The sequence below is a fragment of the Rhinichthys klamathensis genome, unplaced genomic scaffold (genome assembly GCF_029890125.1).
Source record: "Rhinichthys klamathensis goyatoka isolate OS25496 unplaced genomic scaffold, OSU_Roscu_1.1 h1tg000633l_1, whole genome shotgun sequence".
Classification (NCBI taxonomy): Eukaryota; Metazoa; Chordata; class Actinopteri; order Cypriniformes; family Leuciscidae; genus Rhinichthys; species Rhinichthys klamathensis.
In genome coordinates this window covers 643,564-661,788 of record NW_026607079.1, presented here as the reverse complement: position 1 = coordinate 661,788, position 18,225 = coordinate 643,564, and the positions used below count along the sequence as shown (strand labels likewise).

Below are 18,225 nucleotides of genomic sequence, written 5' to 3'. Positions count from 1 at the left end.
AAGCAACGCGCTCTTTTTTCCCAAGTGCGTCCACGCCGCATCGAGATAAAAACATATAGTGTATAAAAACATAAAAACCGAAACAAGTAGCATTATAACTGAATGAATACAGCTAAACTACCTATATCCCTTACTGAGCACGAAGCAGCAGCGCAGCCAGCCACAGGGGGGAACCGAGTGTTCTATGTGTGTGCGCTAAACTGTGGCGCTGTTACAAAATAGCCTAAATTAAAGCATTTAAAGTTGGGGATAAACCATAGGCTAATTATATTTAGAATACAGTAATATATAACTGCTTATAAAGGAATAAATATCAAATATCTTTCTATTGGTAAAAAAAACAAAAAAAAACAACAACAACTGGTCGACCAATAAGAATGTCAGTCGACCAAGATGGCATCGACCGATTAGTCGACTAAACGACTAAAGTTGACAGCCCTAAAATACACTCACCTAAAGGATTATTAGGAACACCTGTTCAATTTCTCATTAATGCAATTATCTAATCAACAAATCACATGGCAGTTGCTTCAATGCATTTAGGGGTGTGGTGCTGGTCAAGACAATCTCCTGAACTCCAAACTGAATGTCAGAATGGGAAAGAAAGGTGATTTAAGCAATTTTGAGCGTGGCATGGTTGTTGGTGCCAGACGGGCCGGTCTGAGTATTTCACAATCTGCTCAGTTACTGGGATTTTCACGCACAACCATTTCTAGGGTTCACAAAGAATGGTGTAAAAAGGGAAAAACATCCCGTGTGCGGCAGTCCTGTGGGCGAAAATGCCTTGTTGATGCTAGAGGTCAGAGGAGAGTGGGCCGACTGATTCAAGCTGATAGAAGAGCAACTTTGACTGAAATAACCACTCGTTACAACCGAGGTATGCAGCAAAGCATTTGTGAAGCCACAACACGCACAACCTTGAGGCGGATGGGCTACAACAGCAGAAGACCCCACCGGGTACCACTCATCTCCACTACAAATAGGAAAAAGAGGCTACAATTTGCAAGAGCTCACCAAAATTGGACAGTTGAAGACTGGAAAAATGTTGCCTGGTCTGATGAGTCTCGATTTCTGTTGAGACATTCAGATGGTAGAGTCAGAATTTGGCGTAAACAGAATGAGAACATGGATCCATCATGCCTTGTTACCACTGTGCAGGCTGGTGGTGGTGGTGTAATGGTGTGGGGGATGTTTTCTTGGCACACTTTAGGCCCAATAGAGCATCTTTGGGATGTGGTGGAACGGGAGCTTTGTGCCCTGGATGTGCATCCCACAAATCTCCAAGATGCTATCCTATCAATATGGGCCAACATTTCTAACATTTCAGTGGACCTGAAAATAGGCTACCTTCCGTCAACACAACGGAACTATTTTCAGGCGCTGCGTCATATCATTACGCCTGCTGCACTTATGGTACGGCAGTGAAGTTTCTTGATTATTACGCAGGAATGAGAGTATAGTTCCTAGCCATATCAGCCTAGAAAATCGCAACTTTACATTTTCCGTCGGTCTTAGTGCACGATGTAACTACAGAAGAGTCAAGTTTTAAATAGGAAAAATATCGAAACTCTTTGGTCATTTTTTTTTTTTAAATGCTAATGGTCTTGTCCACTTCAATGATGTATGCTAAGCTATGCTAAAAGTGGAACCCCAGAAGCGGAGATCGGCTGAATGGATTCAAAAACGGTAAAACTCAACAGTTTAACTCTGGTAGAGTTGTAAAATGAGCCTATTTCCAAAAAAAGTGGAGTATCCCTTTAACCGATGTTGATTTTGCTTTATGATTAGGGTTAAACAATTAGACACCAATAGGAAAAACTGAAGCCTTAAGTATAGCAAACTGCATTGCACCAAAAACAACAGCTTTGTTGAATGGGAATTATTTTGTATCCTTGTTTTTAACGAGGTGTAACTGTAGGTTATTGTACAACAGCTTCAAGCATGGCTCAGATGAAGCTCCTTTCATTTATTTAGTATTTGCGTTATTATCAAATTGATCAAAAATAGACATTACTGCTTGAGTATGTAGTACAGAAAATATTTCTTGGTTAAATTGTTGTTGAATGAAGCAAAAATAACTACATTCACATAATCTACATTAACCAAGATATAAAGATTTTAAGTCATGACACCCATCTCTAGTAGTATGTTGTCTTTTGAAACTAGAGATCTGTGTTGTTAGTGCATAACAGATGACAGGATGATCTGCCTTTTGTCAGAGCGGAGGACAGTGTCAAAACAATGTTTGCACACCTGGTCTGTTCAGTGTGCTGCAGGTTCTGTGGGATTCAATATGAAGTCAGGCTTTAACTTTTTATATTTTAAACAGGGCTGAACCCTCAATAATGCCTTTGTTACGTCTTCTGGTCCCCAGCTGTCATTTATTTGAGCAAAAAGTAAAATACAAACTATTAGTGTATTATTTAAGAGTTGACCTTTTCGTATTTACGCCATGGACCAGTAACAATGCTTGCTCTCCTCTACATGTTTATTTTGACATCTGAGAATGTTAATGGAAAAATTGCAAACCAGGAAGCTGGATATAAATAAACTGAGGTCACTCTAGATGATATTGATTAATATTTTAGGGCCATTTTATGGGACAGGTAAGGGTAAATTATATTATGCTGGTTTACAGAAAGCACTGTTATATTGAAGGCAATGTTAAAGCATCTCTTTGTACGTAGGAATTTAAGCCACACATCTTCATCGTAGCAGAAGAGGCGTATAGGAATGTGCAAGGCCAGGTGGAGCCCATGAACCAATCGCTGGTCGTCTCTGGAGAGAGCGGAGCTGGGAAGGTAAGTGGTGTTCGTGTGTTGTAGGTTCCCTAATTCAGGCCATCCTTAAAAATATTTTGGTTTGCAGTAACAGCAACAAAAAAAAAAGGGGTCGGTAGGTAGGTCTATTTTTTTTTTTTCAAGATTCAATGTAAAAAAACAAACAAAGGACAATTTTGGTCATGGTGATTACGTCGGTATGAATGTAAACAAATTTGCATATCTTGACGTCACTGACTGGGTCTTCAACCCATGCCTTCGGGCGCACCATTGCGAACCTCATTCTGATACAGGTTATAATTTGAGATCTTTGTCAAAAAACATGTTTATTGCATTGATTCCAGCTGCATTTATATATATATATATATATATAAAAAAAGGCAGAATCAATAAAAAAAGAAGCCACTAGATTTCAATGAAAGTGGCTTTTCAGAGGGAAACAAATAAATTAAAATGACTAATCTCACCAGCGCCGCGCCGACCAATAAAACAGCGCATTTGGCACCATTCGTTTAAATTTGACCCATAAACCTCTGCTATTATTAACGGAAATCAGTGAAGTCAAATGGCTAGGCGCATTGTAGAAACTATACATGAATATCAGATGATATCACCAACGTCTCCTCACTGACGTCACTCACTTCTAAAACTTGTCTGCCGCCATCTTGAGTACCTGATTCGGCAAGATCGATACGGCAGTCGCAACATAAATATGTAACGTTCGTTATTATTTTGAATAGAAATCATCGCTCAAAGCATTCATTCACGTCTTCTCCGGTTTATTTGTGTTCAAATACATGCAATATACAGCATCCGCCAGGGCTATTAGTCCAATGGTGCGCATTTTTGGAGAAATAATGATTAATTATCACATGTTTGTAAAATATTTCGTCATACAGAATGACATTTCTATTTATTTTCCACTGAATTATGCGATCTGAAGAGCTCAAACAGCGAATGCAGCGAGATCTGTGTCTCCTTTTCCTGATTTGCCTCAAATTATGATCTCAGCGCGCGCTCATTCGCTGTACAGCTGTCAATCATCTTACGTGGTTCAACGTGACCATTATCCTGTCTCCTCATTCTGACATCCGTGATAACAAAGCTAAAGTAACATCTCTTCACCTGAAACAAGAAGCTAATAAATGCACGATTTGAAGTATATGTGATTTGTGTGTGATTTTCCTGCTATTGGGGTATTCATATGAAAAAAGAATGTTTACAGTATGCATGCTAGCTAAGGATAGCCCATAGCTTCGTATAAAATGCTAAATATAACATATTTAAAAAAAAATAGTTTGACTTGAAACCAATTTAAGCCGCGACCGGAATATGATACAAATACTCGATGGTGTTTTAAAGGGAGTTTTAAGTAAAAGTGTAATATTAATCAATTAAATTGTGTCATGTAGCTTTATGCTACCTGTTGTGCTAATGCACCTGCTGCAGGAGCTATTCTATTCCATACAATAATTAAGAAAAAAGTAAGTCAAATAATGTTTCAAGAATAGTTATTTTGTTGTTTGTTTTCTAACAAGACTTAAGATAATAGGCTTGTCAGTACCAGGCATAGACAGTATTCGGTAGGTACTCAAGATGGCGGCAGCCAACTGGAAAAAGAGTGGTTGACGTAAGAGGTCACATGACTGATATTCATGTATAGGCCTATTAAGTAGTCCTGACATATTATGGAATGGTCGATTTTCTTTAGTGCAATTTAGTACATTTCGGTATGGGATGTGCTGTTTGGTCAGCGCGGCGCTGGTGAGATTAGTTCTCGCCGCGCTGACCATTGGGTGGCGCAAGCAAATACTTCCTCCCTGTGCTGTCGAGTCTGTCGCGACTCTTGCGTCTCGGTCCATTGAGCCACGCAGATTACATGTCAGCGCAGCATGAACTCTGTAACACTGCGCCGGTGTGTTTGGCTTCCCATACTTATGTGTGTGTGTGTTTGTTTGTCAGAGCCTGCAGTTGCTGTGTGACGCGCGTTCGCGGCGGGCATATCGTGACGAGCTGGACGCGCTCCGAGAAAAGGCCGTTAACATCGATTCCCTATTCTCCTATTCCCAATTTGACCATTAAGAATTTTGAATAATGAGCGCCTAAATGTAGGCTCACAAGCAGCCGCGCCGCAGCCATCATCACCGAGCGCGAACCATTGACAGTGAATGAAACGAAGCGAACGCACAGGCCTTAGTGTGACATGCGTAAACCAATGGTGTAAACATAATCATCATAGATGACGCCACGGGTTTTTATTTAAAAGAAATAACGTAGCCTACGCAATTTATATTCACAATACTTACTATAATATAATTTATATTATTTTATTGCATTTGGATTAGTTGTTTGAAGAGTAAAAACAAATCGGTCGGTCTTAATGCAAGTTAACAACCAGCAAGTCGGTCGGACTAAAAGGAAAAATAAATAATTGGGTCGGTCCTAAATTGACAGGGTTACGCCAAACAAGAATATTTTTAAGGATGGCCTCATGTTTTTCAATGCATATATGTAATAACTGCTTAACAGTCCTAGCTCTAAGTAAACATCTCTTCACATGTGAATTTAGTGACAGAGCTTTACTGTAGGTTGCTCTATATTTCAATGGCAGTCTCTTTGTAAAGCTACATCACGTTGTGACAGATTTACATAACAATATCGGCTGACATGTGATGCTCAAACTGTTTCCCAAAGCCAACTATGGTCCGTAGTTACCAATAGAGTTCAAAGGAACTTGCGACCAAACACTGTAAAACATTATATGATCAATAAGTTATGACAACATACAGTATGTTTTTACATTGCTCATCGAATTTTTTCTTTCAAGTTATACAAGATTTAACTTTTTTTTAAAGTCAGTTTTAAACATCCAAGTTAGTTGTACTTAAAAATGTAAAGCAGCAATTTTTGTTGTTTTTTTACAGGGGAGTTGGTTAACGATGGTTTTGGGAAAAACATCAGGCTAAAATGATCTAAATAAACTTTTTTGACGCTGTGAATGTGATTCTTCAGAAAGATCTGCATGTTAGAAAATTATTAAAGTTTAGAAAGCCTTTTTTGCAATTCGTGTTCTGAATTTTGCTGTGTCATTATAGTACAATGAACTCCTTTCATTTTAAAATCCAGGAAAGTTTGATTTCTTATATGATGTATTTAAACGGTCTGTCAAGCTCAATATTTCAAACACATATTAAGTCTAACACTGAGCTGAAAACGGTGAGCTCACAGCGATTTAGACCACATCTTCTGTACTAAATCTCTCTTCAGACATGGACGTCACGTTGTCTGATGAAGTATTATGCCACTGTGGCCGCCTCGTCTCAGAAGTCCCAGAACACAGTAGAGAAGATAGAAAAACGAGTACTGGAGTCCAACCCCATCATGGAGGCATTTGGTGAGAAAGACTGAGAGCATTTTATGTTGTACTTTTGCTTCCTCTATGATTTTCAGTGGTATCTTAAATTGATCTTTCTAAAAGCCTTTATTTCTCCTTTTCCCTTCTTCCCCAGGCAATGCCTGCACATTACGCAACAGCAACAGCAGTCGCTTTGGAAAATACATTCAGCTTCAGCTCAACAGGTCAGTTGTGTTTTCTCTCAGTTTCGTTGACTTCAGGCACATGAACCTAAAGCATCTTGTGATTGTTTTAAACCAGTGTGATTTTATAATTCAGCTCTCAGCTGCTGGTTGGGGCGTCAGTGCATACGTATCTCTTGGAGAAGACAAGAGTGGCTATCCAAGCACCAAATGAAAGAAATTTTCACATATTTTACCAGGTATTGCATTCACAAAACCTACCAGGAATACAAATACTACAAAAGATATCCATTTCCAGTAATGCTATCAGTTCTAAGGCCCTTTATGTGTACATCATCTACAAACATAACCGTGTGTCAGTTAGTCAGACAATTTTGTTTGCTTGTTTGTTAATTTGTATGTTGGTTGTTTACTGTTGGTTTGATTTGAAGATGATGAAAGGAGCCACAGACAAACAGAGACTGGAATGGATGCTGCCTTTGGAACAAGACTTTGCTTGGTTGCCAAATGCTGAGAGAACCTTAGAAGGCAAGAATTAAAGTTAAAGTCCACCTGTAGTCATTAATTTGATCCCTTAAAACTCATCTTTGATCACCAAAATGGCATATTTAAATGTTTTTTCCTTGAAAAAAAAATCTTAATGCCTTAAAAAAAAGCTTGATTGTAACTCGACTAGGGATGGGAATTGATAAGATTTTATCAATATCAATGCCACTAACGATTCTGCTTATCGATCCGATTCTTTAACGATTCTCACCGATTAAACGTCCCGTGAGTTCAGTGTTGGAAAGATCAGTTGTTTTAACCATTCATTAAAACGAATCGGTGTAAATGAGTCATTAGTTCGCGAATTGGACGTGTCATTATCGGACGTGTGCGCGTTGTGTGATTATCCCGGCGGTTGGGACATCCCACAAGATGTGTGTCATCACAGAAAACATTTTATCACTGGTTCGTTTTTTTCGTTTATTTGAAGTGTGGTTTATGTCAGCTGAATGTGCGGAACGCTTTTCAGAGAAGATAAGGCAACGTATTTTAGTACAATTCACACCCAGCGGTAATTCAGGAAAAACAAATCTCCGAATGCTCCACATGAAACGTTAGTCTCCCGACCTTAGGCCATCCTTAAAAATATTTTGGTTTGCAGTAACAGCAAAAAAAAAAAAAAAAAGGGTCGGTAGGTAGGTCTATATATATTTTTTTCAAGATTCAATGTAAAAAAAAATGGATAATTTTGGTCATGGTGATTAGGTCGGTATGAATTTAAACAAATTTGCATATCGTGACGTCATTGACTGGGTCTTCAACCCCCATGCCTTCGGGCGCACCATTGCGAACCTCATTCTGATACAGGTTATAGACCACAAACAATTTGAAATCTTTGTAAAAAAAAAAACATATTTATTGCATTAATTCCAGCTGCATTCATTTGGAAAAAAATAGGCAGAATCAAAAAGAAAAAAAGGAGCCACTAGATTTCAATGAAAGTGGATTTTCAGAGGGAAACAAATAAATTAAAATGACTAATCTCACCAGCGCCGCGCCGACCAATAAAACAGCGCGTTTGGCACCATTCGTTTACATTTGACCCATACTGTTACAAGCCCCCTTTCTGGTCTAGGGGCAGGAAAGGAGGGTAACAAAAAGTTGCAGGGAGAGAGTGAGAGATTTGACCCATAAACATCTGCTATTATTAACGGAAATCAGTGTGGTCAAATAGCTAGGCGCATTGTAGGAAACTATAGGCCGATTAAGTAGTCCTGACATATTATGGAATGGTCGATTTTCTTTTGTGCAATTTAGTACATTTCGGTATGGGATGTGCTGTTTTATTGGTCAGCGCGGCGCTGGTGAGATTAATTCGCGCCGCTCTGACCATTGGCTGGCGCAAGCAAACACTTCTCCTGCGCTGTCGAGTCTGTCGCGCTCGCGCGTCTCGGTCCATTGAGCCACGCAGATTACAAGTCAGCGCAGCGCGAACTCTGTAACACACCGCGCCGTTTCGTCCCCCTTTCGGTGTGTTTGGCTTCCCACACTTATGTGTGTTTGTTTGTCAGAGCCTGCAGTTGCTGTGTGACGCGCGTTCGCGGTGGGCATGTCATGACGAGCTGGACGGGCTCCGAGAAAAGGCCGTTAACATCGATTCCCTATTTGACCATTAAGAATTACGAATAATGAGCGACTAAATGTAGGCTCATACAGACGTATTTCACAAGCAGCCGCGCCGCAGCCATCATCACCGAGCGCGAACCATTGACAGTGAATGAAACGAAGCGAACGCACAGGCCATAGTGTGACATGCGTAAACCAATGGTGTAAACATAATCATAATAGATGACGCCACGGGTTTTTATTTAAAAGAAAGAACGTAGCCTACGCAATTTATATTCACAATACTTACTATAATAAATGTATATTATTTTATTGCATTTGTATTAGTTGTTTGAAGAGTAAAAAAAAAATCGGTCGGTCTTAATGCAAGTTTACAACCGGCAAGTCGGTCGGACTAAAAGGGGAAAAAAATAAATAATTGGGTCGGTCCTAATTTGACAGGGTCGGTCGGGTTACGGCAAACAAGAATATTTTTAAGCATGGCCTTACCATCGTGTCGTTTATTTTGATTAAAGTCCCCGTGAACCGGAAGTTGCAAACGACTTTTCTCCAGTGTTGTGACGTATTTCCGAGAGAAACGGAATATTAAATGAGGCAAAATAATGGGCGGGGCTTTTTTTTCCAACTAGCACCTGATTTGATCTAGAAAAGTAGGTGTTTTCATTCAGCCTGTCTACTGTCAGTTGGAGGGGCGTGGTTACGGATGTTTAAGCAGACACCCAAACCGTCAAACCTACGTCATCAGGGAAGGTCCTCCAAAGCAGAGGGGAGGGGAAATTTCAGATTTTGATTAAAGATTACGAAGCCAAAACATTTTTTTGTGTGGATTGACTTGCATGGATGAATTGTTCACCACAAAACGATCAATTTAGGCAAACAAAGTAAGTATGGTCAATTTTGAATTCATGGGGACTTTAATATGTGCAAGGGAGAGAGAGCAAGACAGCGCTTAGTTTTGAGACGGTGAAGCCTACTTTCGCTTTGCTCCGAAGAGAGAGTGCGCGCGCGCGACCGGGGCTCTCTCTCTCTCTCTCTCTGCTCGTTCAGTTTAACATGCGCCCTGTCACAAGCGCAGCGGTTCATCTACATTACCAGAGAGAGACAATTTTACTCACCGATCAAATAAGGCTTTGGCGGTACAAAAATTCGCCTTGGACGCCGTGCTATGGTGCTTGATAAGGGACAAAAGGGACAGTTGTGAGTTCACGGTCTGTAGCCTACATACTATGGCTGACTCAGAGCAGGAGCATCGATAAGAGGACTCGTTAACGTCGAGGGCATACAATATCGATGTATCGTAAAACTTAGAACCGGTTCTCGAGTGGAACCGGTTTTCAATTCCCATCCCTAAACTCGACACCCTTGCCTCATTAATATACAGTACGTGGTTATATGAATGTGCAAATGAGCCCCGCCTCCACTCACTCACTCAGCTCAGAGATCCACTGGTTGACGATCACACGTTGATCTGATTGGTTACAAGGTCGTTTGTGACGTCAGAAACACCAGCGATTTCAAACCGTGTTTTTGAGACTGTCTTTGGTTCACTGCAGTTTTAAGGAGGAAATACTCAGCAATGCTGTCGACTTATGAATTTACACATGGTGTGTCTTAAAGCGTATTAAAAACACCACATAGACACATAAACAACATTAAAAACTGGATTTTCACCACAAGAGAGACTTTTAATATATTTATGCCTTAGTCACTTTTAGCAGATAAGAGCTGGACAATTATATAATTTACATTTTGCAATGATATAAGCAATCAATAAAGATGGACATACCTATACATAAAGATCTGGGCGATAATATAGTTCCACTATACTTCTAGAATTTGTCTTTTGAAGCATTTTATGAGGAATTTGAGGAGGCACTTCTAATATTTGACATCTTGCATTCTGTTTGTCTGAGCAGAAGACTGTTTGCAAGAGACGATGGATGCCATGATCAACCTTGGCATTGATGAGGCGAAACGGGCACAGATTTTCAGGGTAAGTTGTGACAAGTGAAAAATGACATCAAAACCTCAATGATGATTGGAGATGAATGGTATGATTGGTTGTTGGATTTTTAGATACTGATTACTAGGGCTGGGTATTGACACAAATTTCACAATTCGATTCGATTTCGATTCAATATTGATTATTTTGGATATCAGGTGCAATACATGGCAAATTTTCTCAAGGAAAACAAATATCTTAACTAATGCTGTAAACTATGGGAGTCAGTTGTAGCCTACTAGGCTTCATTAGCCTACTATAATATTGAAGGTAAAAATTAACTGATTTGTAGCTATACAAACACTTAAATTACACTTATTTATTTTTATAATAATAAAGTTATATGAAATGTAAACATTTAAATGGTGGCTGTCATAAAAACTTGCCAGATTTATTGAAACATGCATTAAATATCGAAGAACGTTAAAAATTATAATGAATATGTAATATGGTGCATATATTTAGCAAAATGCTCCTCTTTAGAGTTAATTTTTCTAGCTGACTAAAGAGTTTATGGTCACATATGGTTTTTCTGAGGTAAATGTGACGTTACATGACATTGTTTACAAGTTGTTTTACTGACGTCTTTCCACGGTTGAAACACTGATTGAGCGATTCCATGTGACATGATACGGATTTTGATAAGCTGTACTCTATCTTTTAACACACTTTCAGACGTTCATTCATGTTTATTTCGCGCTGTAACTGGTATTATTAAGGCAGAAGAGGAGATCATGTGCTTCTCTTGAGCTGAGCTGAGCCAGAGCGATCTCACGCCACAGCACCAAAACGCTATTTATGCTTTTGAATTTCGTAAGAAAATGGACGTAATTTGAAATTTGAGACTTTATTTAGTATCAATAGTAACAAAGCACAAAGATTATTGCGATTTATTGGATGGGATGCGCGCTACAATGTTCCATTCATTCATCAAATGAAAACAAGATGACTAATCGATTCTTGAGATTTAAGAATCTATATCGGTTCGTAAAAATGAGAATCGATTAATATCGAGAAATCGATATTTTTTACCCAGCCCTACTGATTACACTTGATGGTTTGGACTGATTAATTAAAAACTTTTTGATGTTAATAAGTATGAATAGTGGATGGAGACTAAATTACTAAAATGCACCACACACTGAAGAAGACCTGAGAGATGAAAAGTTTGTTGGTTTCCCCACGTAATGAATAACAACTAGTAAATTAACTTTTTGATTTCTCAGTGCAAATTACCCTTGTGGTTTTGATGCAAGTTCACACACCAAAATAACAACATAGGAGATGAGAGAGTGTGGACTGGAGTTGGTGGCTGTTGATGGGTAAAATTATGGAAATAAATATTATACTATGATGTAAAAATGACTCGATTGTTGTCTTTTTGCAAAGATCCTTGCAGGTCTTCTGCAGCTGGGGAATGTGGACTTCAGTCTTGCATCAGAAGAGGCTCAACCATGTGACCTTGATGGGCACTCCAAAGGTGTGGTGTTTCTGCTGTTTTGTTCATCTAAAAAGCAAAGTTATGGCTGTGTATTAGCTAAGGTGCATATTCCAGACATGATGAGACAAAGTGCTATTATTATGGGTGATGCAAGTTCATGTCTGGGTTGTGACATGTCTCTATCACATTCCTCCTCTCTCGCCACTACTTTCCTGTGACTCTTTGCTCTATAATCTTCGATACAGTGGTGGCCAAAATTATTAGAGCACCTGACAGATCTGAAAACATTGACCCTTTTTGCCCCCAAAATATGATATCGTTTCATAATGGGGCTGGTGATGGCGCAGTGGATAAGACACATGCCTTTGGTGTGAGAGACCCGGGTTCGAATCCACTATGAGACACCAATGTGTCCCTGAGCAAGACAGTTAACCCCTAGTTGCTCCAGAGGCGTGCGACCTCTGACATATATAGCAATTGTAAGTCGCTTTGGATAAAAGCGTCAGCTAAATGAATTAAAATGTAAAATGTAAATGTAAATAATGTTCATGAAAAAGGCAGAGGATTGCTCTGAGCACAACAAATATCAGATGAAGTGAGTCGTACTGTTTTTATCCACTTTTAACTTTTAATATTTGGTGTGTCCACCTTTTGCAGCAATTACAGCAGCACATATCTCTGACATAGTGTCTATATGTTTCCTGAGAACTTCAACATGCCTTCTGCAACTGATGCCAAAGGCTTTTCTTTGAATGTACAATAGATCTGTCCAGTTTATTTTCCAACTCACCCCAAATTTGCTCGATGGGGTTGAGGTCCGGACTCTGACCGGGGCCAGTCCATCATTTTCAGGGTTTCCGCGGGGTCTTAAAAAGTCTAAAAAAGTCTATAATTTCAAAATCACAATTTAAGGCCTTAAAAAGTCTTAAATTTGCTGGAGTATTGTGTTCTAGGTCTTAAATCATTTTAAACGGCTCTTAATTTTCCTACGTCCTCCCGCAGCGCTTTGGAATGTTTTTTTTTATTGCGTGGTGTTATAGTTCCTTATTTCGCTAGTCCAAAAATAATTTGCTGTTTTACGACTACAAAATAGCCCAACATGCAACAGCCAATCAGCTTTGTGCATCCATCTAAGCGGTCTTCAGTACTGTTCAGTTTCAATAAATTAATTGGTAACACTTTATTTTAAGGTGCTTGTAATAAGCAGTAATTAACAGTTAATAAGACACTTATAAGACCTTATAAGATGCATATAAGATGCATATAAGCATTAACTAATTATAATAAATAAATTAAATAAAAATAAAAAATCTCAAGTATCAATACATTGCACTTTTAGAACAGCCGAACAAACATAAATGGTAACACAAACTCCCAGTCTCTTAAAAATGGACCTTCCCAAGAGGGAGTAGTTTCCCTGATCTCTTCAGGGCCTGGACCTTTAATTAACCCTTATATGAAGTAGTTAATGCTTATATGCATCTTATATGCATCTTATAAGGTCTTATAAGTGTCTTATTAACTGTTAATTACTGCTTATTTACAAGCACCTTAAAATAAAGTGTTACCAATTAATTTACTGTGCAAGTAATTTTGAGACTCTGCGTTTCCTTTGTACATATTTTTTATGGTGTGATATAGGTCTTACATTTAATTCATAATGGTCTTAAAAAGGTCTTAAAAAGTCTTAAAATTGACCATCACAGGTAGTTCCGGCTAGCTACGTACTTCCGCTCAATTTTAATTTTCCTTCAGTACTACGTCTGGGATTGTGGTGTATTCTTTGATTTTCTCCTGTCAATTTTTTACCGGTCCAATCAGCGAACAGAGGGAGTGACTGAGAACGATGACGTTGATGTCATGCGCTAGTTTGAGTCGACCAAACGCTCCAAACGTTAGAGATTGGTTATGGCAGATCCAGAGTGGCTCTGGGCAGATCCAATAGTTTTAGACTTCAACAGAGGACCCGCCTACAAGGAAGTTAACGCTTGTCAAAGGAGCAAGGCCAGACTCTCTGTACAAATGAAATGTACGAGAATCTGGTGAGAACAGGCTAAGATCTGGCAATAGTTAGAAGAATGTTAAGAGTCATTGTCCTCTTGGAAAATAACAACTGAAACCTTCTTAAATATGTTATGTTCTAATCATTTTGGCCACCACTGTATATACACACACACTTTTGACATATAAGAGGCCATTGTACTATAAAAATATCCTGTAAGTTTCAAACTCAAATTTTTATCGTTATATCAAAAATGTAATTTGGATTTTGTCTCAGTATGATGTAATAGCTTGACGAAAGACCGCCTCCACAGAAGAAGGTCAACGCCCACTTCTACATCATTGCCTCTTTAGTCCCGCCCACTGATTCGTGCATGTCATGCCATAGTAAATACAAGAGCCTCGCAATCAGAGGATTACAGGATTACAAGAAGTGGAAAAACATCCATTGCTTGTGATCCTAACATTAGGAAAGCGTTGAATAACTTACTGTTAATACGATACTGTTCGTGCTTGCTTAATTTTTCTGTGGATTCGTTTTTAAACAAGACAGTTCGACGCAGGCTTTTCAGAGGGATTGAAAATAAAAGATGGCAGTGACGTCTATATTGGATCCGACAGTAATGTTGCAACACAGTAACAGTGTTTTAACCATGTGTCACTTTTGCTTTGTCTGTTACAGGTCGCTTGATATGTACTCGCTTTACCTCCACTTTACTGAAAATGATGAACAATAATTATAAGAACGATGCATTTATTCATAATTCATTTACATTAAGCACCGTAAGTTATCCTGTCAACTATTACTGTGGTAAATCTAAGTACTTTAGTTGCCACAGCCAAAACTTAAAGCATAAACGCATAAATGTTTTGGCGGGGACGTTAAAAATTATTTTATTTCGCAAAACTGTCACCCAATCATAGCAGTGGCGTTTAATTCCAAGTCTTGAATGCTTCTCAAAACAGAGTGGAGTGTTGGGTCAAAAACAGGATAGAAAATAGCCTATTACTTCGATATTATGATGTTTTTTGTTTTTAATTATGACTCTTTTTTTCTATGTTGTGTAGTGTCTTCGTTTCAACACTGATATAATGTAATAAAATACTGGAATGAATATAAATAACGATGATTAATTACCACGCTGTCTCCGTCTGGAGTATCCTTGGTGTTTGACGTGTAGGTTCCTCTTCTCATTCGGGATCAGACTCTGGCTAAAACATGGCAAACATCGGAGGTTATCAAAACAATTTCACATGTGTAATGGTGGGGATGTTAAAAATGATTTTAACCCTTGTGTTATGTTGCGGGTCAATTTGACTCGTTTCGATTTTCAAGTTGTTGGAAATACTGGTCAACCTTTGTTTTTTTTCTTGATATTTTGTGACTTTTTCTCATTTATCATGATGAACATGCATGCAAAGTTTCAACATGCTGATGTGTTTTGACATATACAAACAAAATTACTGTTACGTTCGTGATGTTCGCGGGTCAATATGACCCTCATAGGCAGCCATTCAAAAGCAACTGTACAGACACAAAATAAAAACATTTATTTTCTGTATGTCAGGGCACTTCAACTCCAGTTCTAATGTGCAAGTGCATCTAAAAGTGCTCTAACCCTAACCAAACACACTTGAAAAAGCTAAAATTACAGTGTTCAGAATTATTTGCAAATTACAGATGAAAACCTTTCAGACACAGATAGTAAAATAAGCTCTCATTTCAATATTCAAAATATCTAAAATCCATAGCTTTTAACCAAAACTTTTATGTAGGATTTTCAAAGAGCCAAAAAATAAATAAAAAACATTTATTTGATGAATGTTTTTGTTATGTTTGGTTTCTCACTTCCCTGTGAGTGAATAATGAAACTAGGAAAATAGGTCTTAGGAAACTAGGGAAAGTTAACTTAGGAAAATGAAAATTTTTCATTATACAGCAATTGTTTTTTTGTTCAGTTACGATGTTCAAAGCATAAAATGTATAAATAAATAAAAAAAAATAAAAAAAATCAGTATACTGTTTATTTTCCAATTTTGTCCAAACAAAACTGTTTTAAAAAATGTTTTAAAAACATTTTCATAAATCATATTTTCAGATATAATGTTTTTGTAATGTTTGACAAATGTTGATATCAAAGGTTTACAGTTTGTATCTAAATCTTTGTTGTTTTTCATAGTGTGATTTTTGAGGAATTGTATTGAATCCAATCTGGGTCAATTTGACCCGGTCCATACGGGGAGTACACAGAAATCGAACAGAACACAAGTGTTAATACGCAAAACTGTTACCCAATCATCGCAGTGGGCGTTTACTTCCAAGTCAAAATGAGTGTTGGGTCAAAAACAGGATAGTAAAAAAACCTATTACTTCTAAATTATGTTTTTTGTTTAAATTATGACTCTTTTTTTCTATGTTGTGTGCAGGTTTCCTCCAGAAGACCGCTGCCCTGCTCCAGGTGCCGTTAGACGAGCTACAATCGTGTCTGACCGTGAGAAATCTGCGCGCCGGCAAACAGAACATCCTCAAACCTTGCTCTCGGTCGGAGTGCACCGTCCGCAGAGACTGTCTTGCTAAAGCCATTTATGCGCAGTAAGTCACAGACGTATAAACGCGGCTACACATTTTATGAAGATGTTTGTAGAGCTATATTTTATAGATATGTAGTGTTGCATTATTTATTAAATGCAATATAATTATACTTGTCACGGTTCCAAAATTTCAGTAGTCTGTGCCAATACCTGTAAAAATGTGCTGTTCTCTGTACCAATTTCGGTACCACATCAAAAACTGTTGCATTCTGCCTAAAATGAAAATTAAGTCATCATTTACTTACCCTGGTTTTGTTCTAATGCAGAATGCTGACAAGAAAAGAAGCAATTAAAAAAAATCCTGCTCTTGCTTGTCCATATAATGGCAGTGAATAGTGACCAGCGTCAAGTAGGGGTGGAACTGGAACGGTACATGTATTCGTATTGAACCGAAACGGTACGGGCGTCACGGTTCAGTGCACAAATTTGCACGGAGAATACACGGTACAAATAAAAAAAAAAAACTCTTAAATAGCGATCAATTTCGCTCTATTCGCTTTTGGTGTGACTGTGAACGCAGCAAATGAACAGGCTGCGATCAAGATTGTAATGCTGGAGTGTGTGTGTGTGTGCGAGAGAGAGAGGCGCGAATCGCGCAATCGAACAGTGTGTGTGTGTGTGCGTGTGTGTGCGCGCGTAAGCGAGAGAGAGAGAGAGAGGCACGGGCGCGAATCGCACGATCGAACGGTGTGTGTGTGTGTGTGTGTGTGTGTGTGTGAGAGGCACGGGCGATGAACAGTAGTAACATAAAAACATACTCCGTCATTTTTTTCATACAGGACATCATTAAAACTGCAAAGTGTTTACTTATATTTGTGTACACTCGCAATAAAACACAACATTGTGCTTTTGTCACACTCTAAACTCTTGTCAAACTGTAACCTACAACTGTTAACAAAAGTTTTTAATGGTAGTATTATTTTATACGGAAATCAATTATTTATAATTCAGATGAGAATAAAGTTAGGGTTAATTAAAATGAAGGAAAACAAATATATTGATCTGAAATAGCAAATTAATTTTAAATTCATTCAGGTACAATTACCAAACATATCTCAAGGTCTTTTCGTCTTTTTAATAATTTAATTAATAAACTAATTATATAAAACTACTGTCAGTGCACTACACATAAACTGGTTCTATGCCTTTATTAATAAAACTTATTTAAACAATACAAGGCTTAAGACATTTATAAAAATGCCTTCTGCATTTTTGTTTTGCTTTTCCCTCCATTGTACCGAAATCATACCGAACCGTGACGTCTGAACCGAGGTATGAACCGAACCGTGACTTCTGTGTACCGTTCCACCCCTAGCGTCAAGATTGAAAAAATACACAAAAGTATCACAGAATGATCCCATGCGTCACGTGTCGTATACTCCAAGTGTTCTGTGGGTTTATGATTGAGTTTGGTAAAAAAACAACAACTGAAATGCAATTTATTATTAAACACAAATCCTGACCTTCTGTGCTCGACTGCGTTCATGAGTCCCTTTAAGACTAGTCATTTCACTCGGCGGCCATCTTTGAAACGCCTCTCGGCCATGCAAGTGCAGCTACTATCTTTTTGAATGGGGAAACATCAAATCAAATCTCCATAAATGTTTGCCAAGCTTACGATTAAATTTCATATTTGAAATCACCAATGAAATCTTATTTCTTATGACTTATTCCGCCATATTGAGCGTTGCACTTATCCCCATTCAAAACAATACGAGTGACGTGTCTTGAGTAATTCTATAGTCTTTGACTCTACTAGC

At 38.3% G+C, this 18,225-nt stretch overlaps 1 protein-coding gene across 1 annotated transcript in view; it reads left to right on the top strand.

The window, feature by feature from the left end:
• The window catches only part of LOC130076197 (unconventional myosin-XIX), a 53,392-nt gene that overhangs the window by 5,186 nt on the left and 29,981 nt on the right, over window positions 1–18,225 (top strand). The window contains exons 4-11 of the mRNA XM_056241190.1: window positions 2,688–2,801; window positions 6,048–6,174; window positions 6,290–6,359; window positions 6,454–6,556; window positions 6,749–6,845; window positions 10,346–10,422; window positions 11,821–11,911; window positions 16,301–16,466. Of these exons, the coding sequence (XP_056097165.1) occupies window positions 2,688–2,801; window positions 6,048–6,174; window positions 6,290–6,359; window positions 6,454–6,556; window positions 6,749–6,845; window positions 10,346–10,422; window positions 11,821–11,911; window positions 16,301–16,466 (845 nt within the window). The remainder of the gene's footprint in view (window positions 1–2,687; window positions 2,802–6,047; window positions 6,175–6,289; window positions 6,360–6,453; window positions 6,557–6,748; window positions 6,846–10,345; window positions 10,423–11,820; window positions 11,912–16,300; window positions 16,467–18,225) is intronic.